The sequence below is a fragment of the Artemia sp. Qi Xiang Cuo genome, chromosome 7, assembly GCF_049724085.1.
Source record: "Artemia sp. Qi Xiang Cuo chromosome 7, ASM4972408v1, whole genome shotgun sequence".
In the NCBI taxonomy this organism is placed as follows: domain Eukaryota; kingdom Metazoa; phylum Arthropoda; class Branchiopoda; order Anostraca; family Artemiidae; genus Artemia; species Artemia sp. Qi Xiang Cuo.
The window spans coordinates 64,884,043-64,910,672 of record NC_142800.1 but is presented as its reverse complement, the minus strand read 5'-3'; the positions used below and the strand labels follow the sequence as shown (position 1 = coordinate 64,910,672).

Here is a 26,630-nt window from a genome sequence, read left to right as displayed (position 1 = left end):
CAAATTAACCATCCCAAATTATAGGTTTCAGTCAACACACACCTACGAATGACTAAGAAATCCAGGTCAGAAAAGCCTGAAATAGCAACCCACACATCCCAAATCATAGGTTTCAGACACCACACACCTACGAAAGACTAAGAAATCCGGTTATGAAAAGTCGGAAATTGCAAATTACACATCCAATACTATTTTTTTAATACATCATTAAACTAAGTAATACTATATAAAATTATCTCAGAAAAGACTGAAATAGCAAACTACACATCCCAAATCATAATGTTCTGACAACACATACCTATGAAAGGCTAAGAAACCTAGCTCAGAAAGGTTTCAGACACTACACACCTATGAAAGACTAATAAATCCTTCTCAGAAAAGACCGATATATTAATTTACATATCCCAAATCATTTGTTTCATACAACATTCACCTAATAAATAATAATAAAACTTAGCTCAGAAAAGTATGAAATAGACAACTACTCATCCCAAACTCGAAGTTTCAGACAACAAACACCTATGAGTGACTAAGAATCCTAGCTCTGAAAAGTCCAAAAAGCAAACTACACCTCCCAAATCATAATTTTCTGAAAGGACACACATATGATAGGCTAAGAAATCTAGCTCAGAAAAGTCAAAAATAGCAAATTAACCATCCCAAATCATAGGTTTCAGTCAACACACACCTACGAATGGCTAAGAAATCCAGCTCAGAAAAGTCAAAAAAATAGCAACCCACACATCCCAAATCATAGGTTTCAGACACCACACACCTATTAAAGACTAAGAAATCCGGTTATGAAAAGTCGGAAATAGCAAATTACATATCCCAAATCATAGGTTTCAGACAACACTCACCTATGAACGGCTAAGAAACCTAGCTCAGAAAAGTCAAAAATAGCAAACTAGTCATCCCAAACTATAGGTTTCAGACAACAAACACCTATGAAAGGCTAAGAAATCCAGCTCAGAAAAGTCAAAATTAGCAATCCACCCATCCCAAATCATAGGTTTCATAAAACACACACCTATGAAAGACTAAGAAATCCAGCTCAGAAAAGTCAAAAATAGCAAACTACATATCCCATATCATCGGTTTCAGTCAACACACACCAACGAAAGACTAAGAAACCTAGCTCAGAAAAGGCAAAAATAGCAAACTACTCATCCCAAACTATTGGTTTCAGACAACATTCACCTACGAAATACTAGAAAACCGTAGCTCAGAACAGCCTGAAATAGCAAACTATACATCCCAAATCATAATTTTCTGACAACGCATACCTATGAAAGGATAAGAAATCTAGCTCAGAAAAGTCGAAAGTAGCAACCAACACAACCCAAATCATAGGTTTCAGACACCCCACACCTATGAAAGGCTAAGAAATCCATCTCAGAAAAGTCAAAAATAGCAAATTACATATCCCAAATCATCGGTTTCAGACAACACTCACCTATGAACGGCTAAGAAACCTAGCTCATAAAAGCCTGAAATAGCAAACTACTCATCCCAAATCATAGGTTTCAGACAACATTCACCTAGGAAATACTAGGAAACCTTAGCTCAGAAAAGTCAAAAGTAGCAATCCACCCATCCCAAATCATAGGTTTCATACAACACACACCTATGAAAGACTAAGAAATCCAGCTCAGAAAAGTCAAAAATAGCAAACTACATATCCCAAATCATCGGTTTCAGACAACACACACCAACGAAAGACTAAGAAACCTAGCTCAGAAAAGACAAAAAAATCAAACTAAAAATCCAAAAAAATAGTATTCAGACAACATTCACCTACGAAATACTAGAAAACCTTAGCTCAGAAAAGCCTGAAATAGCAAATTACATATCCTAAATCATACTTTTCTTACAACTCATACCTATGAAAGCTTAAGAAATCCAACTCAGAAAAGTCGAAACTAGCAAACTACACATCCCAAATCATAGTTTTCAGACACCCCACACCAATGAAAGACTGAGAAATCCAACTCAGAAAAGTCGAAAATAGCAAACTACAAACCCCAAATCATAAGTTTCACTCAACACACACCAACGAAAGGCTAAGAAACCTAGCTCATAAAAGCCTGAAATAGCCAACTACTCATCCCAAACTCGAAGTTTCAGACAACATTCACCTAGGAAATACTAGGAAACCTTAGCTCAGAAAAGCCTGAAGTAGCAAACTACACATTCCAAATCATAGGTTTCAGACAACACACATCACCGAAAGACGGGTGCTCGGGGAGAGCCTTTGAGGGTCTGTGGGTCCCTTGAGGGTCGGTGGTCCTTTGGGAGCTCGGGGGATCGTTGGGGACCGGGGGATGGGCTTTGTGAGGCCCGGGGATGGCATTTGGGGGTCTGGGTGGACCTTTGGGGCGCCGGGAGGGCCTTTGGGTGCCTGGGGGACATTTGGGGCCCGGGGGCGGGCGTGTGGGGGGCCCTGAGAGGGCCTGTGGGGGCCTGGGGGACTTTTGGGGACCGGTGGAGGGCCTTTGGGACCCCGTTGGTCCTTTGGGAGCTCGATGGGCCTTTGGGGACCGGTGGAGGGCCTTTGGGCCCCCGTTGGTCCTTTGGGAGCTCGAGGGGCCTTTGGGGGCCGGTGGGGGGGGGTTTGGGGCACAGGGAGGGCCTTTGGGGCACAGGGATGGCCTTTGGGGGTCTGGGTGGGCCTTTGGGGACCGGTGGAGGGCCTTTGGGACCCCGCTGGTCCTTTGGGAGCTCGATGGGCCTTTGGGGGGCCCGGGGATGGCCGTTGAGGGTCTGGGGTGGGCCTTTGGGGGCGCCGGTGGCCCTTTGGGAGCTTGGGGGACCTTTGAGTGTCCGGTGAGGGCAGTTGGGGGCCTGGGGGACATTTGGGGACCGGTGGAGGGCCTTTGGGAGCTTGGGGGGCCTTTGAGGACCGGGGATGGCATTTGGGGTCTGGGTGGGCCTTTGGGGGCGCCGGGGGCCCGTTGGGCGCGTGGGGGGCCTTTGAGTGTCCGGGGGGACAGTTGGGAGCCTGGGGGACCTTTGGGGCCCGGGGATGGCCTTTGGGGGTCTGGGTGGGCCTTTGGGGGTGCCGGTGACCCTTTGGGAGCTTGGGGGGGCCTTTGAGGGTCCGGGAGGACAGTTGGGGGCCTGGGGGACATTTGGGGACCGGTGGAGGGCCTTTGGGAGTTTGGGGGGCTTTTGAGGACCGGGGGCTTCCTTCGGGGTTGGGGTAGGAGGATTGGAACCCTTTGGGGTTGGGTTATAGGACCTCACAACACTGTTCAAATGAAACTTGTGTATTATAACGACCACACTCAAAACCTCTTCCAAAATCTCTTCAAAAATCTTCTTTTAGAATGTCTCTATCTGTTTCGCCGAAATAGTTCCATAACCTGTCTAAAACGGTTTCGCCCAAATAATCCCTAAACGTAAATTCAGCGTGTTCCTTTGTTATTGGCATCTCTGCGCTAACGCATTTCAAATTAATATGAAACCTTTTCGCGCGCTAAAACAATTCATCGCTAAGACGTTTCTTGCCTAATTTTTTCCATGGCCTTTGGTTATTAATATCCTTTGGAGTTAGACCAAAAGAGTTGTTTCCGAGGCAATGACATTAATGACTTGGATCTATTCCTGGAGAATCGTTTCTATGCGAAAATTTTTAAAGTCTGACAGATGATGTCATTGATTGATTGATCTGTCAAGAAAGGGAAATTAATTTGTTGTTTCTAAGAGGGAATTATTGATTCATGATAGGTGAATTGAGGTCGACAGCACAGGTGTTCCAAATTCCCAATCGATTATGCAATCAATTTCTCGGAAATTCACTTCCCCTTCGAGTCCTAGATCAATAACACTGCCCCCGTTAGAATTCAATGCGCATGTGCAACCTTCGCCCCGGAGCTATTACACATAGAAACATCAAATAAATTGACCTTGGAAAAAGAGGTCATTGATCCCATTAACCACGTGTTCTCCCTAATGACTCTATGCCCATATTAGGACCATAAACCAAGTGGTAATGTCACGAGTTATAGGGTCACTTCTACTGCCGTACGATCCAGTGCATTGAGCAGAATTTCAAAATCCTCAAAGATGAATATTCAAAAATCGGTCTGTCTTTTAATCCTGAGAAATCCGAAGTAATCCTTTTCAATGGGCGAAATCCCTCTACTTCTCTTATAAATATGGACGGTTCTCTTGTTAAACCCTCAGACCATATTACATACCTGGGCCTCCCAATTGGCACATCTATAGGCGACACACGTCGTTTGCTGATTTCTCACGTTGAGCGTAAAATTAGCATTTCCTACGCTGTAATCGTAAAAAGCAAACTACATTCCAACCATTACACTCTAGCTTCCATTGACAACGCCACAGCCCTTCCTAATCTGCTTTACATTGCTCCTTTCTGGAGATTTTTTACAGTTACAGAAAAAAAGTACCTACAATCAATCTTCTTCAGATTTGCTAAATATCTTCTACATTTGCCCCCTTGGACAAGAAACCGTAAAATTATTCATTTGTATAAGCTAACTGACCCTAATATTAGCATTAATAAATCTCTATCCCGTTTTCAAAGTAAGTTTAATCATCCATGGTCAACAATTTGTTCACAATAGTTTTTTTATATTAATGTAATGCATATAGTCACTGTTCGTATTAATGTAATGAAGAGTTTTTTTTTGTCATGTGTTTGAATTTTCAATGTGTGTTTGTGTCCTTCTTTTTCTTCTTTTTTTTCTTTTTTGTTTTCTTTAGTGGTTACTCCGTCTACTGTACCTTTTGTACCTTTTTTCGACGGGCAATAAATGAATAATAATAATAATAATATATTAACAATGTCACATGTCTTCTAACCGAGGCTGTTGTTCCAGTGAAGCAGGAGGTTGATTTACATAATCCTCCACTTCTCGAATTTTCATGTAACCTTTGGCATAGGCCTAATTGTTTGTGTCTTGCAATATTTCTTCCAAGAAATTCATTGGGTTATGAGAGATACCAATAATTTAAAGGTATGTGGAAGGCGTTCTTCAACAGCTTCATCGGGGTCTAAAAAGTACATTTGGTCATAAAAGCTGGTTCAAAATCACCTTTAGGGGTTTGTGACAGATGTGCCGCAAAATTGATTTTGTGATAAATTTGTCCAGCTACTTTGAAGCTGAGAATATTACGACTATTGATGGTTCGATCATCGCTTGCGTTGAATGAAGCTAATTCGAGACATGAGTTCAGGTTTTGGATTTGTTTGTGGAACTCATTAAAGAGCAAGTGGCATCCCATGAAAGGCCAAAACAAATCATTTGGAAATCGTGGATGCGGCAATGCAATTTGACCAAGCAATCAGCAACCTTCAAATAAATCCCTTTTGTGGGCTACTCTTTCCGCGGTAAAATAGAGAACTCCATAGTAAATACATACAACGTTGAAGGGTCCCAATGACTTTTAATTATCACTTGCGTAATTTACGCCATCTTTGTAGGTTTGTACTGGGTTTTGTGCCATACTTTATTGGTGTCGAAGATTGTTCTGATTCTCGGTGTCGCTTGTCTTCCCACAGCAAGTATCTTTGTTCTTCACTTTCATTTTTGATACGTTTTGATCATCGTTTTTGCAAGTCTTCTAACCGCATTTTGTCTTCTTCATTTTTGATTTTCATTATTTCAGACAATTTTTCAATGCCCTTTGCTTTAGCTGCTTGGTTTGTCTTAGTTGACCAGGTTGTTCATTTTCAGCTATTGGAAATTTTAACGAAGTTTAATCTGGTTTAAATTTTCTAAAAATTAAGGTGTTATACACATAAAATATTTGTTTTTTTTAATAGTTTTTTTTAAAGTTATCGCGCCAGATTAAGAAACTGATCGAATATTTTAATGGTTTAAAGCAAAATTTTATATTTATGTGGAAAGGATTTATATTTATGTGAAAAGGACTTATATTTATGTGGGAAGAATTTTATCTTTATGTTTTGAGGAAAATGTTATTTTTATGAGTTTTATTTTTATTCTATTCATGTAAAAACTGAAGAATTATTGATCAGTAAAAACTAGACATCAGTGAACCTTATACTATTATGGCTGTAACAGTGTAACATGTTTGCAGCTTTTTTTTAAACTTTTATTTTTAATTCGTTTCGATCCTCGTTGTCTGAAGTTTTCTAAACGCAATTTTTTTCTTCACTTTCTGATTACCACTGTCGCTTATCGCTCAACCGTATTTTTCTTTTCCTACATTTTGGATTACTTCAGACAGTTTTTCAATGCCCTTTTTTTAGCTGCTCGGATATGTCTAGTCTCATTTGATGGTCTATGTTGCTCATTTTCACCCATTGTGAATTTACGTTGCTCTTGTCGTTGCTTTATCAAGTTTGATTGATTAGGTCACTGTAAAGAGATTTAAGCAGTACAATCATTGCCTGTCTCAACCATTATACAAACCCGGACCGAAACACACCTGCTCCGGAGAACATATAAACAAGTAGAAACATAAGCGACATTAGATTTTTTCATGGGTAGGCACGCGTGTGGCATCGGTATTCGCAGCCTGGAGAGCAGGAAAAGAAATAAGACGAATCGAGCGTTTAGGAAATAAGGAAGAATGCAATATGTTGAAGAGATAAAAACAAAAAAGGAAAATAATTGGTATGGCTATAATAATGCAAAAGGTAAAGATAACGTTGGTTTAAGAATGGAAAGAAAAACAGCTGGCCACTCTGTTGCCCTGGGAAATCAAACGTAAAATTTAGCGGCCTAAATCTTTGAAATATGTGGATGAAAATTGTAGAACAAAACTTTCTAGCGTAAAGCCCCGTAAAATTTTGGACATGCCACTAAAATGTGTATTTGTCTTTAAATTTTCTCTCATGCATCTTTACTAGAAAGCAGAAAACTATTACTACTACTACTACTACTACTACTAACAACTCACCGCAGCACCAAGCCGCCTGAGGCCAACACAGCTACGCAAGCTCCTCCTCCACCCCAATGTAATCAGAGCCTCCTATTTTACACCCGCCCACGAAGTTTCCATTCCCTTTAAATCTTTCTTTATGACGTCCTCCCACCCCTGACGAGGACGACCTGCTTTCCTTTTAGCCCTAGATGGTTGGCCGAAAAGAACAATCTTCGGAAATCTGTCATCCTTCATCCGCACAACGTGCCCTAGCCACCTCAACCTTTCTTTCGTTATAGCCCTAGAGAGCAGTATTGAACCACATTTTTCGTACAGCCTATTTGAAATACGGTCAGTTAGCCGGTACCTAGAACAATCCTTAAGCAATTTCTCTGGAATACATCAAGCAAATCTTCATCCGCTTTTCAGAGTGCCCATGCTTCAGAGCCATATTTAGCCACTGTCATCACTGTGGCTTCTAATATTCTAATCTTGGTTTGTAGACTTATTTTCCTGTTCTTCCAAACTTTTTTTAATTATGAAAAAACACCCTGAGCCTTGGCTATTCTACTTTTAACATCTTCACTACTCCCACCATCTTTACTAATAATACTACCGAGGTAAGTGAAGCTGCCCACCCGATCAATCTTTTCATTACCCAACATCACCTTTTCATCTTCTCTTATTCCTAGCCTTAGTGACTTAGTCTTCCTAACATTAATCTTCACACCAATTCTAGCACACTGAACTCGCAAAAACTCTAAAACATCATTCATTTTGCTCATACATTCATCTAGGATGCTTAAATCATCAGCATAATCCAAGTCCAGGAGACTTTTTCCTCCCCATTTGATTCCGTGGTCTCCCATTGCCTTTCCTGTGCTCCTTAAAACAAAGACCATCAAAATAACACATATAAACGGGGATTGACCACAACCATGCTTAACTCCTGATTTAATACAAAACCAGCTGCTAGCCTTATTTCCTACCTTAAACGCTGCTAAGTTATTCTCGGGCATAACACTAATTACTCTAAGGTATTTGTCTGGTATACCATACAAGGATAAGACCTTCATTACAGACCTTCTATCAACAGCATCAAATACTCGCTCGTAATCTATAAAACTGAGGACCTAAGGTGTTTGAAAACTCAGGCACTTCTCAATTATTAGCCTAAGAGTGAAAAATTGGTCGACATATTTTCTACCTTTTCTAAAACCGCATTGTTCTTCTCTTAAAACGTTGTCTACGGCATCTCTCTGTCTAAAAAGTATCATATTACTAAGTAGTTTGCTACCTACAGGGGCTAGACGAATGCCTGGATAATTACGACACTCACTCTTATCATCTTTCTTATACAGTGGTTAATTAAGGTTTTCTTAAAATCTTGTACTTCCCCTTTTTCAAAAATCATATTCATAATCTTCAATAACTTATTTCTAACCTCAGACCCACCATATTTAAGAAACTCATTTACCACACTATCAGCACTTGGAGCCTTATTATTTTTTAGTCCTTTTAGTACTGTCACTAATTCCTCCTCACAAAACAAATCTTCCTTCACATCCAAGGTATCACAAACTTTTTCATCTTACTCTATATATTTTCCTGCAACTCTATCTCGGTTAAGCAAGTTATCAAAATGTTCGGCCCATCTCGATTTAGTTTTTTTTTTATCGCTAATTACGACCCCATTCCTATCTTTAACTGGGACAAGTCCGGATTGACGACTCCCTCTCAATTTGTTAACGTGCCAGTACAATATTTTACTATTATGCTGTCTAGCTGCATCTTCCAGATCCTCGGCAATTTTATCCATGGCCTCCACTTCACACCTTCTTAGTTCATATTTTAATGCTTTCTCCATTTTCTTTATATTTCTTTTGTTTTCATACGATCTATCACCCAGATAATTCTTGTACAAGCCCTTTCTCCTTTCTATTAAACATAAAGCTTTTTCACTAATATTCTTAGCTGCAGTTCTAGCTTTCTTCCCTAATACACCTTCAGCGACTTCACAAACTATTTTATAAAATTATTCCATCCATCTTTTACATTATCAAATATTAAACTCGCAATTATGGCGCTCAACAGTTCCTTGGAAGTTTTTACTAAATTCTTATTCTGGAATCTACCAACGTCATAGCTTCCTTGGAGGTAGTTACCCTTCCAAAACTTGAATATGAAATTAACCCTTGACAGTACCACATTGTTATCTTTACTTTTAACATCAATAACAGCACCCCTACGTACCCTAATATCTTGTATTGATCCTGCCAGTCTTCGGTTTACTTTAACATAATCAATAAGGTTTGCTGTCTTACCATCACGTGAATACCATGTTATCTTATGAGCCATTTTATGACCAAACACCGTATTGGTTATAACTAGATTGTTATGCCTAAAAAATTGCAAAAGTCTGTATCCATTACTGTTTTCTTTTCCTACACCAAATGTACCTAGGCTAGGATACCATATATCCCTATTTCTACCAACCTGGGCGTTAAAATCTCCCAGTAGTATCATCATATTTCTACCTGGGACCTTGTCTATTTGCTCCTGTAACTGCAAGTAAAATTCATCTGAGTCACTAGTATCTCCGTCAGTTGGTTCTTCAGGGGCATATATTACTATAACTGATACTCTGAAGTTTTTAGTCATAAAATGGTCAATTATTATTCTATCATTAATACCTTCCCAGCCCAAACAATACTTAGAAGCTTCCTTATTCGTCATGAGCTATGCTCTATGGCTATATAACGCATCATTCCTGCCTGAGTAAGTATATTCTATGTCACCTAATTTCATGTTTCCTACCCCTGGGACATGACTTTCTGAAACTCCTAAAAAACCTAGCTTGAATTGACTTTGTTCGCCAGTCGGAGGTCCGTTACGATGATCATTTTTAGTGCTGTAGCGGTCCGAGTTCCAATCTTTGTATCGTCTAAACTATCAACATTTCTTTTGTACCAGGAAGCGACATTATGACAGATACCAGTGCGAGATGGGGATCAAACATATTCTTAAGTATAAATCGACGTGCTTAAGACGGCTTAGAACCAGACAATAAGAATTCTCTGGGACTTACAGTATGAATAGAGGCTTTGTGCAATCCTGGGTCCATCTTGGTCACTACATGGTTTTCAGCACTTGACGATGCTCTTCCATCAACAAGAATCGAAATCCTGCACAGACAGTCTCAAGCCTATTATCTCCAACTCGTTACCTCTATTCATGCCTACAAATATTATGCTACTACAGGGAGGCAACCCATAGTAGAAAAATTAGCTAGGAATAGATTTTTAATCCCGAAGATGCACAACAAAACAGACCAAGACCAGAATAATTATCCATTAATCAAAATCCCGTGCGAATGCTGCGTCGTTTACTAGGCTATAATTTCCTCGAGGGGCGCCACTCCTCAAGTGGGAATAAAGTTGACCGCAAGATCTCCAGTCTTGCAGGTACCCCGAAAAGGTCGAGGCAGCCCTTTGCAGAGGCCGTTGTCCATAGATCTGAATCTTACGCCCTGCCACAGTTGTCCTCCTATAGAGGATCCTCCTGCGATGCAATTTAACCCATTACTGGGAGAAGGTTTGCAACTCATGGGACTTGTGGACAAACCAGTGGGCCCTTTTGAGTGTACATTTGAGGGGCCTTCTTCCTCCTCCACCTGTCTTTATGACCCCGGGCGAGGGTGCCCCAGATTCGTTTATGGACCCCCTGGGACAAGGTCCCCCCTTGGTCCGTGCCTCCTATGGAGGTACCCTACATATCTGTAGAGCGTTCCCCTATCGCCACCTGGGGACACGCTGAATGGCCTGGGGGAGGCCAGATAACTGACAAGTCCCCCACCCCCCACCCCCAAAAAAAGCTAAAAAACTTTAAAACGGTCTTTTTTCTTCTTTTTTTTCCAGGCCTAGCGGGTTACTAGAACATCATAGAGAGATGCTGAAGAGCTCATATAAAAGCGATTTCTCATATGTACGTGGTTTATATAAATTCCACGATCTGCAAGTGCCATGTGGCAGAAAAAGGGCACTATACCATTTCTCAAGGGGTGTGGCTAGCGTGCAACCGGAACAACGTAGATAGGTTTTTTATAGCCCATATAAAAAAATATTGCTCATATTTACGTTCTTCCTATAAATGCTGCCATCTGAAAGTTACAAATGGTACTAAAAATGGCACTTTTTATGTCATGTCTCAAGGGGAAAAGCTGGGGCTAGTGGCTGCCAAAACTTCTTAGAATTACGTTTAATGCCTGACTTGAACACTTTTTCTCAAATCTACGGGTTTTTATCAATTCTACAATTCGTAAGGTTGATATAACACAGAAAACAACACTTTTGGTGCCACTTCTTAAGTGGAAAATCTTGAAAGTATAAAATGGTATAATTGTAATAATTATGATCCAAAACCCTTAACTCAAGGTTTGCAAGAACACCTCCCGCAGGTTCCTCCTCCAGGCCCCCTTAATAAGCTACGCAATTAAAGTCCTACAAACACCAATATATTAAATTAGATTATTAGAGGCGTGGTTCTCTTAGTATACAGCGCTGGACTTCAAGTCCGACTATCACGCGTCCGACCCCCCCCCCCCCTGGATTTCTTTTTTTCAATCATGGTTTGCCCGTTTTTGCTATGAATTTTTATTTAATCTATTATTTAGGCACATGTTATGCCGTCATTTTTTAAATCATATCCTGGTGAGACTTCATAGAAAGATATTCCTTATATCTATGCGCCTTTTATTAGTTTTACCTTCTATAGGTGCAATATGGAACTACAAGTAGCACTTTTGGTGCCACTTCTTAAGTAGAAGAGTTTGGAAGCATAAGACGATACTATTGCAACAATTATGGTCCAAAGCCCTTAACTGGAGGTTTATAAGAACCCCTCACATATACTCCCCCTCCGAAGCCCCTCTGCATCTCTGATAGGAGAGAAGATGGTTGTAATGAAAAAAAAAACACGAGGACCCTAGTATACGGAGATGATCATTTTTCGCGAATTTTCTTTTTGCTTTGAAAAAAACCCATTGTCGCACGGAATCTTGCTTTTGGGCTGATAGATAACCCTACTCGTAGAAAATAGCGTTATGAAAAAAACTTTATTTTTTTTGTACACCTTGTGAGAAACAAAGATGATTCCAATCCTTAAAACTGAGATGTGTTGTACGTTCTTGAAGTGCCAAATAACGGTGCTAGCTCTAAAGGCGGATAAGACAAACATATTCAAAAGCAGAAAGGAACATTATAAAATTCTGTTAAGCTACCGCTCAAAGCCTAAGCGAGGACAATTAACTTAGAAAGCGAAGCTAATTATGCCAAGACAGCTAAAAAGAGAACTGAATGTAAAGAATCAAAGAACAAACAAAACTCAACCCCTTCCCTTTCTTCAAAAACGAAAATCGTAGAAATGCGCCGGAATAAAATAATTTGTTTTGACATCTGCAAAAGTCTTTTGCTACGTCACACTAAAGCTTAATAATGAAGCTACAGCAAATTATGCAAGCAAGACAGTTGGTGGATCTAGAGAAGGCCATACCTTCTCCCTCTGGCTCCAAACATACCCTGAACAAAAAGTATGATTAGCAGCTGACAATAAACTTGGTATAGCAATGAGCATTACTTATTATTTTTCTTATAATGCAAATACAATTCTTTTGATGTCCTTCAATTTTCTGAAAACTCACTAAGAATTTCACAACAAACAGTTCTTAACAGACATTTGGTATTTTCTTGCATAGGGCTATTCCGCCAGTTATTAGAAGAAGAAAAAAATTTCCTACATCAAATTTCGAAGGACATTTTTATGGCCCAAAAAAGAGTGTAAAAGAGGAAAAATTCAAAGGAATATTTTTCCTTACCAAGAAGAAAAAAGTTTTGGCGCTCCATGGCGCAATATTGCTATCTAAAATCACAGATTATTGCGAAATCTAATAAAACTATTAGGTTGCCCCTTTATGGGAAAACCATTTGTGGCAAATTTCAAAAAGTCCGGCCACTTCTTGGATCCCTCTCCCACTATTTATGAAATTCCGGCTATTTTCCTGTTGGAGTATTGATTAGAAGTTAGCACTAGAAATTTCCGTATTTGCTAAAATTTAATCCATCCTCCCTTTTAGAAATTCAGGATTTGCCTCTCAGATAAGTCATACCTGTGAGATAGCTTTGCACATTAGGGGGGGGGGTGAGGGTAAAGCATAGCATATATTAAATACGTAACCTAACGTAGGTGCCTTTTTTCGCCCCTAAACCCCAACAAACTAAAGTATAAATATTGTTCCCGAGGGAGGAACCCCTGTTTGTCCAGCGACTCGAAGCGGCTTGACTAGTTTTTCGCGTCACATAAACGATTCAATTCTCGCGTGTTACCTAGCTAATAAAACACTACCTTTTCATCAGTATTTTAATGACGCCATGCTCTAATATATAGCCTAACTTTGTTTCTAAACTATTATATTTTCATCATATTTTGTTTTATTTCCTTAGCATTAATCAAACTTCACTTCTCACGTGTTACCTAGCTAATAGAACAGTACCATGAAACATGAGACGTCGTTTAAATGAAAAGCAAGTTTCCAAAATTAAGGCTCTTAACGAATTTTCTCAAACTCGTGACCCATCTAGATCGTTTTTTTTAGATCAGAAAATCCCATTACAATCTTATGCCTCATTCGTAAAATAACCTTTTTAAAAATCAAGATTTACCCCCCCCCCCCTAATGTTTAGAAACATATTTCAATTTTTTTCTTGTTTAATTAATACTTTAAATCTGAAATCAAGCTCTTATCGCATATCCTTTCAACCATTAATTAATTAGGGGAAAAAACTGCGATCACTTTTTCACAAGAATGAAAATATTTTCCTGTCTATGCTAGACATATAGCGTTTTATTTTGACAAACTGCAAATGAATAATGAGTTGCAGGAACCAAAATAAACTTTATGGGGAAAACGTCCAGAAAAAGATTCATGGGGAAAGGAATTTGAGAGTGATATATTTTTATGACTGTAAAAACACTTTTTTTCCTATTAACTAATGTTAATATGAAACGAAATGCTATAGTAGAAACTAAGGCACGAGTACTAAAATTGAGAAGTTTGGTTTGGATGTATTGAAGAATGCGATAATTCAATTAAGAGGACTATCTCGTAAAAATTCTTAAAAAAAAAATCTTAAAGATGTAGTAATTCTAGTGTATATTCTACAGGTATATAGAAAATAGCATGGTAAGTTTGAAGATGACCGGCTCTCCGAAAGGAGACATGCTAAAATAAAAGAGAGGCATTTGTAAATTGGTAGTTTTGATAAGTTTTATCCTCGTCCTGCACTGTGTCTGGAAATGGTGTGCAGTGAGTTGGATATTGATATAAACTCAGAATACACTAACGCGAATCTCTGGGAGTTCTCAACTAAATAGCCCGCAAGTACAAGAACAAAGTGGAGTGTCCAATACTAAATTGGCAATGAGTAAATAAATAGTTATATGAAATATTGGGAGGGGGAGCAGATCATCAAGAACCTAAAAGATAAATAATACAAAAACGAGGAGAAATTTGTTAAAAATTTTTACATTTTGTATGTGGGGGGGACATCTTGTGTTTGTGTCAGGTTAGAGTCTTACTAATGAGAAACGAAAGTTTCAGCCCCTACGGAAACCAATTGAAATATTTCAATAAATTAGAAAAGTTGATTTGTTTTAGCCTGACGAGCCACCTGAAATAACATATTGCGTGACAAGTCAGGGCGGAACCCTTCAGCTACAGTACTTAACACCAATCATACCAATGCCCGATGAAGAAGAAGTCAATGCCAGGTTTCTTGATGTTATTGTAAGTTTGTTTTTCTCTCTCTTTCTGTGTGGTTAATAAAGGACCAACAAATTAAAACAAAACATATAAAACTACACGCACATATATTCTTTTTCTTTTGAAGCTCAAGTAATTACTCGAACGTTCATTTCCTTTAGTCCTTCTATTGCTGTCTTATAGATTTTTGTGTATTCATGTCTTAAGGGAACTCGATACCTTAATATCATTTTGCGAGCCTTAGCGTCGGTTGACTGTCTCAAAGACAAAGGGACTATTAGCAACTACTCTTAGAAGACTAGCCACCATCGAGATCTATTGAGGAAATTTGGTTTGAATGTGAAACTTTATTGAAAAACAGTGAAATGTTATATCCCCTGTGCCGGAAAGTTTTTCAATCAAAGCAAGTTGCACCATAGAAAACCCCCAGAAATGCCAAATTGCTCAAACGATAGTAAATACTAATGAAATAAAATAAATTATGATGTATAGTACTTTAGAAACAAATTTGGGCTATAGGCTATATTTGCACATTAGGGGGGGGGGGGTATAAAGCATAGCATGTATTAAATACGTAACCTAACCTAGGTACCTCCCCCCCCTAAACCCCAAAAAACAATAGTTTAAATATTATATACGCAGTGAAAAACCTCCCTTTGCGATCCATTTATCTAATGACAGGTACCCGTTTGACTGGTTTTCTTTAGCATTTCCTTATGCAGTATATCGTGTGGGTACCAGCTAATAGAACAGCACCAGTCATTACTAGCAATTATTAATGACATTCTCTGTCAATTCGAAAGGTTGTTGTTGGATCGCTACTAATGGATTTTGATGATGATTTTTTTTTTTTTTAATCGAAGACTAAAATTTTAAGATTTTTATTTTCAAAATTTTAAAATTGTTTCATCATGATTAAAAATATATCATATCATGAAATTCATATCATTTTTTAACAACTTTCAAGATGCTCCTCGAGTAAAATAAAGAGTTTTTCTATCATTCTGTCTTTTCCCCATCCCTTTTATTTTTTATTTCTTCTTTCGTTCCATAATATTTTGTGGTAGTTTTCATAATTTTACTAATAAAGTATTATATTTTCATCATATTTTGTTTTATTTCACTTCATACATATCATGAAATTTATCATATGATAAAATATATCATGTTTAAAATTTTATGATTTAACGATGTTGAATTTGTCCCTGTTCCGCTTGTAAAATCGATTCCGCCTCCGTCTCTCGATTCTGATTCTAATTAAATAAAAAAAAAACAGTTTTTTAACTGAAAATAAGGAACGACGTTAAAACTTCAAACGAACAGAAATTATTCCGTATATGAATGGGGCTGTCACCTCCTCAACGCCTCGCTCTTTACGCTAAAGTTTGACTTTCTCAAAAGTCTATTTTTTTAAACAACCAAAAAACTTTAGCGTAAAGAGCGAGGCGTTGAGGAGGGGACAGCCCCATTCGTATACGGAATAATTTCTGTTCGTTTTAAGTTTTAACGTCGTTCCTTACTTTCAGTTAAAAAAACTTGTTTTTTTTATTTAATTTTTGAACGTTTTTGAATTAATGCAGGTTTTGATCTTGGCTCACCGTACATGAATAATTAAAAAAATTTGTATATTAATTTACTTTTATTTGGTTAAATGGCTTTCTCGAAACTTGTTTAATTTTATTTACGAACGTTTTTATTAGTAATAAATATACGTAACTTACGAATCAACTTAAGTAACGAACTTCTATGTTAATATAATTTTAATACGTATATTATAGGGTTCGCCCCCTAGTCAGTACCATGCTCTTTAAGCTAAAGTTCGAATTTTGTTCCAATTCTTTAAAAATGACCGTTAATTAGAATAAACAGCTCTTACTAAAGTACTAAAAAATCTGGCTTAAAGAGCGAGGTATTGACTAGTGGGTGAACCCAATCATATATGTAATATTTTCTGTTCGTTTTAAGTTCTGATGTAGCTTCTGTTGCAGTTGAAAAACTTGTTTTTTTATATTTAATTTCTGATCTTTTTTTTAAATAATGCTGGGAAATCCGGCGTCCCCTTCATAGCAATGTCCCTTCCCCCATGGAAACTTCCTTCATGGAAAGATCCTCCCACATGCCCCCCGACCCCCCCTCACTACCAGAAAAAATCTACCCTGAAAACGTCTGTATACTTCCCAATAAACAATACTATATGTTAAAATTGGGTAAAGTTCATAACTTTGAGCCCTCCCCCCGGGGACTTCGTGGGATCAAGTCATCCTAAAAGACATACTTATAAAATTTTCGAACATGCTGAACAAAATGGCTATCTCAAAATTTTGATCGGGTGACTTTGGGAAAATAATGAGCGTGGGAGGGGGCCTAGTTGCCCTACATTTTTTGGACACTTAAAAAGGGCACTAGAAATTTTAATTTCCATTCCAATGAGCCCTCCCACGATGTTCTAGGACCACTGGGTCGATACGATCATCCCTTAAAAAAAAAAAAAAACAATAACAAACAAACAGGCATCCGTGATCTTTCTTCTGGCAAAAAAAATGCAAAATTCCACATTTTTGTAGATAGGAGCTTGAAAACTCTACAGTAGGGTTCTCTGATACGCTGAACATGATGGTGTGATTTTCATTGAGGTTCTGTAGTTTTTAGGAGGTTTTTCCCCATTTTTTCAAAAATCAGGCAAATATTGTCAGGCGCGTAACTTTTGATAGGTAGGACTAAACTTATATATTTGAAATCAGCATTAAAATTTGATTTTTTTGATGTATCTATTGGTATCAAAATACCGTTTTCTAGATTTCCGGTTACCATTGAGCCGGGTCGCTCCTTACTTACTTTTCGTTACCACGAACTGTTTGATCCAATTGGACTAGAAGGATTCGTTATAATGAATCCTTCAGGTTTGTGTTTCACAAACTCATTATTGGATGTGTGACGTTAAATCCACACTCCCCTCCGAGGTAAAATCCCATGTATGCAATTGGTCGTAATTATGGTAATTTTTAAGTATACTGTAACAATTCCAAAGTATGGTCACTCACAATACTTCAGAAAACATCAATTCAGCACAAAGAAATTACAAGAATGAAAAATAAATCAACGGAGAGATGCAATTTTTGCAGCCAAACACCAAATTTACATGTGAACGGGTACTGCCTGGCTACTTATATTGATGTGTGAACAGCACCTGTCTAGGCACTGCATGTATAACAAGGCACGTATCTGAATTCTGTTTTACCGTAAAAAAACATTAATAATAATGAAAAAATAAAACAAAAAGACGAAAAACAAACAACTATTGTCAAGCGATAGAAATTGTTTCCTCGTTGTTCAGTTCGCCTGTTTCAGAATAATGGGGTTAATTAAGCAGTAAAGCTGTATGCCCATCGCTGAATTCAAAATTTATTTCCAATATATTAGATTTTAAGTAAGAGCTCTATTTGAATAAGAACTCTTGCATTTTTTTTAAATTAAGCCGAATTACACACCAGAATTGTTTCAAAAATGGAAAAATTTAATCGGTTCTGATTCTGGTTCTTTGAAAAACCCCTATTTTCTGATTTCAATTCCTGATTCATCATCCCGTCACTGCCGAAAATAATACGGGAGAAATTCTTCATTTGAGAAATAATTGTGGACGATTTTGTCTTTTACAGTTTATATTGGGTTTTTATTCTTATTTTAAATGTCGCACTTTTTATACTTCTTGAATATTATAGACTACAGTGAAATATTTAGTCATGTCCAGGCGTATTTGAAGGGGAACCATTTGGTTCAACCCCACAGCCCAAAAATCTTATTCTCTCAACTTATATTTTTTTATATAAGTTGCCTTTTTCAAGTCCCCCCCTCCAAATAAATTCTTCAGAGCGTTTCCCCTAACATAAATTTGACAATTTTATATTACCTTCGCTCTCTGTTTGTCAAGCAATTCATATTCCATTTGTAATTTTATTACCTCTACTTAAAATTGACCTAAACGGACAAACTACCGGTTGATAGCAACATATATAATCAACGTTCAACATATACAACCAACATTTTTGATTCAATATTACTGACTTGCAAATATGCGATAAATTTAATTTCTTCACAAATATGCGCAGGTACTTCGCATTACCGTAACAAGCAAATTCAGAAGTCCTTGAAAAATGAAAATTGCTAGTTTTATGGAATGACATTCAAAATTTGGTAATAAATGAAAATTATAGAAGAATTTAAATATTTATATACACCATGGTCAACACTTCATATCTTTCTTGTGCACGAATCACATGATCTCGCATGTGCCTTGTGGACAAAATCAAATATGCGCACGGCTATAGCGCTAATAGCATTCCATAAATTTGGTGATTTCAACATTCCGTTTATGTAGTGCAAGTTTGTCATTGAAGTCAAGGAAAACAAATAGGCCTACCATTCATGAATCTGGGCTTTTTTTTTATTAAAGTCATTCTATTGCGATCTTCGACGTCGGCTGACCGTCTCAAAGACAAAGGGCCCATTAGCGAATTTTCTCAGCACCACAAGGAGCTCCCAAAAATAACAAATTACTCACATGATATTTCCTTAAAATTTTGGTAAAAAATTGATGGGGATCTTGAATGTGCCAATAGTTCAAAAACTAACTAGAGGCTTAAATAATTTCTTAGACCACACTACTTTTCCATTTACGAAAAATTAAGCAAGAATAAAACAGGTTTTAATTTCAACAAAGCAGTGAACTAAAAATAAAAACAAAACAACACTTTAATCAAAAAAAATATTCCGAATATTTCAGCCCCACGTCCGGGAGCCTTTCTGAACGGAGAAAAAATGAAAATAACGAAAAAAATGTTTAAAAAATAACACACAGAAAACAAAAATAAACATGACAACTAAACAAACGAATAAGAAAAAAAATTAACAAATAGGAACAACTCACATTATAAATAAACTTCTAGCACTGATGTTACAACATAAGCCAAAAGCGAATGTCTATAGTAAAACCATGGGTCACTCTCCTCTCAAAATTCAGTGTATGAATATTCCCATTAATATGGATATCTTTCGCCAGGGAAAGTGTCATAACATCTCACCGTCAGGAGCACTAACGTCAGGACATCGACAAAATCCGTCATAACATCGACAAAAAAATCCGTCAGAACCACTAACCATCACAACATCGACATGTCAGTTCATCGACAGTAACAATCGCTACCCGTCAGAACGTTGACAGTCATAACATCGACACGTCATAACATCTAAAATTTTAAAACTTCGATCTTGTGGGTTTTAGGGGGGAAAAGGTACCGAGGTTTTGCTACGCATGGAACATAGGCTATGATTTACCCTCATACCTCGTATTAGCTAGTACGTAGCCGAATCGTACTTCTCAAATTTGGTATACGTATTACTATTGTGCAAACTTATAAATTTTTTTACATAACGAAAATCCGTCAGAACGTCGACAGTCATAACATCGACACGTCACAACATCTAAAATTTTTTTCATAACGAAAAGGGAGGGCGTCAGGACATCAACACGTCAGGACCACTACCGTCAGGACAGCGACAAAAAATTTGTCATAGCATTGACACGTCAGTACATAGACAGTTACAGTTGTTACGCGTCAGAATGTTAAAAGTCATAACATCGAGACGTCAGTTCATCAACAGTCACAGACGCTACCCATCAGAACATTGACAGTCATAACATTAACAAAATCCGTCAGAACATCGATTTTTTTTCCATAACGAAAATCCGTCAGAACCACTAACCGTTAGAATGCCGACAGTCATAACATCTAAATTGTTTTCATAACATCTAATATTTTAAAACTTTAGTGTTTTGGGGTTTGGGAGGGAAAGGTACCTAGGTTAGGTTGGGTTACGTATCTAATATATGATATGCTTTACCTCCACGCCCTGATGTGCAAATATATAGCCGAAATTTGTTTCTAAGCTATTATATACTTATTACTATTATATAAACTTATAAATTTTTTTACATAACGAAAATCCGTCAGAACCACTAACCGTCAGAACGTCGACAGTCATAACATCGACACGTCATAACATCTCAATTTTTTTTAGATGTTATGGCGTGTCGATGTTATGACTGTCGACGTTCTGACGGCTAGTGATTGTGACTGTCGATGAAATGATGTGTCGATGTTATGACTGTCGACGTTCTGACGGTTAGTGGTTCTGACGGATTTTGCTTGTCGACGAAATGACGTTTAGTGCTTGTGACGGTTGTTCAAAATGGTAGCACCCCTTTCGCCAAACGGCATAAAAGGCCGGAGTATAAGTGCCGCTAGCCTACTTGCCGCCCATGGATTGTAGGCTGTGCAGACCTGCTCTGAACTCTAGTTTTATGACCGGATTTATATCCAATTGCAGCAGTACCTTTTAGACTACTAATGCCGCTGTGTCGCCAAAAAACTTCAACTTCGATGGTTTCGCAGTAAATCTTACTTAATTAAATTAATAATTGCTTGAATACACTTCAGTATCAAAGGGAGGTAGTAATAGTAGTAATTTATTAACACACACAAGGACAATACATTTTACTCACTACCGACCCAAGAACCTGGGGTCAGGTTGTCCTAAGGTACGGCTTATCATTTCGCTAATTAATGGATCATAGTCTAGAACTCTGTAAAACTTCCATAACTAATTTCTTTTTTTTACGAATTTATTTGCAGCCATATTGTACTGTAATGTAACGGGTGGTATATAACCGAATATAAAAATGGAGTATGAGATAGAGCAATACAGTTTTAATAGAAAGCGAAGAATCAGAAAAAGTGAAAGAAGTACTTCCTTAATCGATCTTACTCGTACAAGCACGTACTTCAGTAAGTGCCTGCATCTTTATCTGGCACATGATTACCCATCACAAGGACCCTCTTTAATTTCTCTGGTTCTACTGAGGTTACTTGATGAGCGTGGGCAAAGGTCGACTTCCTCATGATGTGCAGTGCTGGATATCAGAAGGTGCGGGCGACAAAAAGCAGCGCTAGGCTCATGTCAGCAGATGGATGCAGGATGCTACGTTCTTCGGATCGTCAGTGGAAAATTTTTCGTCTGCCGTACTGGAGACATCATTGTGGAGGCACCGTTATCGCCGGTCAGCGGGTAAAAACCTAATAGAAATTAATAAAAGAAAACCACTAAGAATTGCCCAGCACATGATCATCTGGCACAATAGAAAACAGCCAGTGTCCATAGAATATCCGATGACAGTTGTGTTCGTATTTCAACAAATCGGTATTTTAAACAATGGATTATAACATAAAACCCAATATAAAATAGTATTCCGCTTAATAAAATATTAGTAAAGTGTAAACAGAATATTAAACATAAATTTAAACAAATGAGGGTGTATGTTATCAATAAGGGCTTATGAGAGTAGGTTCATGATGCAGGAAATTTTTCGGAGGGGGGGGGGGTAACAACTAAAAATCTTTTTTTAATTTGGGAAAAAATACCCAAAAATTATGGTAAGTTTGGGATTTTGGGTAGGGAGCTTCGGCCCTGAGGCCGCCTTGTGGGTGCGCCACTGCATCAAGTATAATGCTATAGCATCTGGAAATCCAAATAGCTGTTAAAGCTTCTGCACTTTGATGTTAGCATGGATAGGTTGAACTTGGTAATTATAGTGTGTTGTTTATTCAATTTATTTCTTTTTTATAGGACGAACTTGATCTTGCTGGACCAAAGAAAGCAGCCATGCTAAGTCTACCACTAGAGAAAAAGTGGCAAATATATCTCGATAGAACAAATAAGGTATTCCTGTCTTTAAATACTTACATTGTTACGAATTTACATGGGTTGCGTTATATTTTAAAAACATGCTTGGCCCTAGCGAGTTTCCAAATATTTTTACACAAATGGGCTATAATTAGTTGCCCAAAGGTGATATTGCTGAGACATTTTTACCTTGTCGGCGCATCCACGCTAAATTTCTAAATTCGCCTAACTTGCTACATTTTACAGTCTGTACATTATCAGCATATTTGTGCGTCTAATAAGATATTTTTGTTTTATGCTCTATTTTTTTCTTAATTTTCACGATTTCAAATAGGAATTTTGCATTCCTATAATTGGCAAAAGAAAGTGCTTCTTACCTCAGAATTTGGAAAATTTCTTGCTCGAATGCAAAAAAATGGAATGAAAATTCAAACATCCAAAAGCTTTCCACAGTGGATCTTTCCTCAACTTCTCGATTTAACTGTTGCTTTCAAGAAGAAGCATAAATCATCATGAAATTAAGCTAGGAAGTAAAAATGGATGTTGAATTTTCATTAAATTACATGTTACTGAATGAAATTGAGGTGTCTTTTGAAGAATAGCAATCGCATTACTCAATTACACATGACCTAATACTATTTTCGGTTCTAGGTGTTTACCCCCCCCCCCGGCGATTTAACCTCCCGGAAAATACCCCCCCGTGGAAAATACCCCCTTAAAATACCCCCCCCCCCCGCGTGAAATAGCCCCCTCCCCCTTGGAAAATAAGGCTTTCTAAATTTGAGAATTTTATTTGAGTTTTTTTTTTATTTTCGGAGGGGGAAGGAATCTTGGTACTTCTGTATTATGTGCCACTTACTCAAGTTTACGCTGTGTAAAATTCGATAACACACCATTTTTTTCGTTTCTTTCTTCGTTACTTTAGAAATAAATTTGGGCTATATATTTGCATATTAGGGGGGGGGGGGCTAAAGTAGAGCGGGACTGCATGCAAAATGGGTTAGGTGCAATTATCCTGCATATTAGATAGATAAACTAAGATAACATAGTAAAATAACATAAATGAAAGGCACAAATAGCACAAAATTTGATCAGTGATCATCATAAAACACTTAAATCAAACACTACATTAACCTAATAATAGTACTTAATACTTTGAAAAACGGTCATTGGAAAAAAAAACATTTAACACTTAGAAAAAACACTTAAATGAAACATTACACTTACTTTATACTTTTTTTTTCTATTTTTTAACAAAATTTCCAGATACCTCGCTATTCTTCTGTAATTTTTTCGTTGCCAGACCTAGAAATAATTGTTTTCTGACTTAAATCTGTCCAAATAAATTATCCCCCCCCCTTATACGCATATATATAGCAAAAATTATTTATCTCCCATATATTCTGTAACTTGTCTTTGTATTGTCTCGCACGAACCTGAAAGAAGGTAACGAAGACACCGGTTTTGTTTTCGGGTTTTACACAGCGTAAACATGAGTGAGTTTCTCACAATACATAAGCAACAAAACTCATTCCCCCTACGGAAATTAAAAAAATAAAATTTAAATAAAATTCTCAAGTTTAAAAAAGCTTTTTTTCCACGGGGGGTATTTACCGGGGGTGTAAAGTATTTGGACAGTTTGAAGTAAGAAAATAATTCTTTCTAGGTATATGGCCACTAAAAAATTACAGAAGAATAGCGAGGTATATGGAAATTTTGTTAACTAAAAAAAACAAAAAAAAAAAAAATAAATAAATAAAATAAATCCCAGTATAAAGTAAATGTAATTTTCCAATTAAGTGTTTTTTTCCAAGTTTTAAGTGTTTTTTTTTTCAATGACCGTTTTTCCAAGTATTAAATACTATTATTAGGTTAATGTAGTATTTCATTTAAGTGTTTTATGATGATCGCTGATCAAAGTTTATGTTATTTGTGCTGTCATTTATGTTATTTTACTATGTTAATGGCCGTATATTTGGCTTTAAAACACACTTCTCTTTCTATCTATCTAAAATGCGGAATACTTATACCAAATATATTTTGCATGCAGACCTGCTATACTTCCCCCCCCCCCCTAATATGGAAATCTATAGCCCAAATTTATTTCTAAAGTAACGAAGAAACTAACGAAAAAACTGATGTGTCCTCGAATTTTACACAGCGTAAAATTAAGTGAGTGGCGCATAATACACAAGTACAAAAATTCCTTCCCTCTACGGAAATAAAAAAAAAAGTAAAACTCAAATAAAATTCTCAAATTTGAAAAGCCTTATTTTCCACGGAGGGGGGAATATTTTCCGGGGGAGTATTTACAGAGGGAGGGGAATTTTCCGCGGGGGGTATTGTCCGCGGGGGGGGGTATTTTCCGTGGGGGTTATTTTTCGGGGTGGGGTATTTTCCTCGGGGTGGTATTTTCCAGGGGCTATTTTCCGGGGGAGGGGGTGTTTTCCGTGGGGTAATCGCCGGGGGTGGGGTGGGGGTAAACGCCGGCCACCACTATTTTCCAAGTTTAGAGCACAGTAAATGATTCTTCCAATTTCAGATTAATATAAATGGCCAAAACTATCGAGAATTTGTAGGAAAGGCCTGTTTATCCAGTGGCAGTCGCCTGAGGGATTTTTGCCTCCACCAATCAATGGTGGATCAAGGGGAGGAGTGAATGGGGTGACCCTGGCCCCCGAGATTTTTCTGGCACCCTCATTTCTCGTTTTTTCTGTTTTTCGCTCTTTTGTAAAATAAATTTGTCTATTTGGTCAATTATTTGCACCCTTGTCACATTGCCCCTCACCCCCAGATCTTGCTTATTGGCACCCTTTTCAAATAGCCTCCTGCCCCAAGATTTTGCTCTAGATCCGCCCCTGCCACCAGTTTTTCATAATGTTTTATTTTGGATTTGTTTTAAACAAAAATGTGTTTTGATCAAACTCGATCAGGTTTTCCTACGTTCAATTGACTACTCCGCATTTGTTTTTAAGAATGCCATGGACTTGGAGATAGCTATTACAACCTATAGATTTCCAACCTACTAATAACTCCTTAGAAAAACTCCCAGAGCAGCCCTTTTTATATTACACACCTTGCACGCTTATTTGGTTAACCTAAAATACATAATACAGACCAAAGACCTCGCAATCTTAAATATAATCTGAAATGGCAGAATATACCTGCATGTTCGCAAAATTTTACTGCATGCGCTCTGACTGCGAATTTTCTTGCGAGATTTAAGTAAACTTTGTTCAAATTTAACCCCAGATGCCTTGCAAAAAGCAAAATTCTTGTCTTTTTAAAAGTATGCCAGACTGAATTCAAAAATCGGAAACGAAAATATTGCATGAATTCCCATTATATTGGTTTCAGTGAGAATCAGGCATAAAATTGAAAGTGATTAGTGCCTGCTCATATATATTTTCTAACCACGTTTCTTAAATGTAGTCTGGTAATATATTGTTGCTCACATTCAGACTTGATAAATGTGAACATGTCTATGAGCTGAATGTGAGCATATGTTTTTTAACCATGTTTCTTAAAATAGGCTGGTAATAATGTAGTCTGTAGTCTGTAAATGTAGTCTGTAGGATCATTAACGTGAGCTGGCTAACATTCTGGCGTGCTGAATGTGAGCATAAGTCTTGTAACAACGTTTCTTAGATGTAGTCTGGTAATATGTTGTTGCTCACGTCCAGGGTTGCTGAATGTGAGCATTTTCATTAATTCCATCATTAGAGAATGATTCGTGAAGAAGTTTGTCTCCGGGAAATAGACTAAACAGCAAATACGACCTAGTGTTGCGCAGCAAAATCATAGAGTCAATCTTCAAAATGTGAATAAAAATACTCCTTAGATTAGTTTTTACGGTACTCCTTCGATATACCCACTCTTTTATTTACTGCTAGTTTGGTTAATGCTAATGAAATAAAATAGGATGACTATATAATAGTTTATAAACAAATTTGGGCTATATATTTACGCATTTAGGGTGGGGGTCTACAATTGCATTTATTAAATACGTAACCTTACCTAACGTAGGTACCTTCCCCCCTCCAAAAAAAAAAAATCAAAAAACAAAACTTTAAATATCGTTTAAGCAATTGAAACCACGCCATACATAGTATTTCTCTACAGCCGTGTGTTGAATCATCCCGTAAAAACGGGTTTTTCATCGCTTGTTTAGTTTGAGATATATAAAAGAGAGGGTATATCGAAGGAGTACCAT

General features: G+C 37.5%; 1 protein-coding gene across 5 annotated transcripts in view; it reads left to right on the top strand.

The window, feature by feature from the left end:
* DAAM (disheveled-associated activator of morphogenesis-like protein) overlaps positions 1-26,630 on the top strand; it is a 259,934-nt gene that overhangs the window by 130,472 nt on the left and 102,832 nt on the right. For all 5 annotated transcript variants that reach the window (XM_089092501.1, XM_089092500.1, XM_089092499.1 and 2 more), the window contains 2 exons: positions 14,576-14,704; positions 22,361-22,453. In XM_089092501.1, the coding sequence (XP_088948627.1) occupies positions 14,576-14,704; positions 22,361-22,453 (222 nt within the window). The remainder of the gene's footprint in view (positions 1-14,575; positions 14,705-22,360; positions 22,454-26,630) is intronic.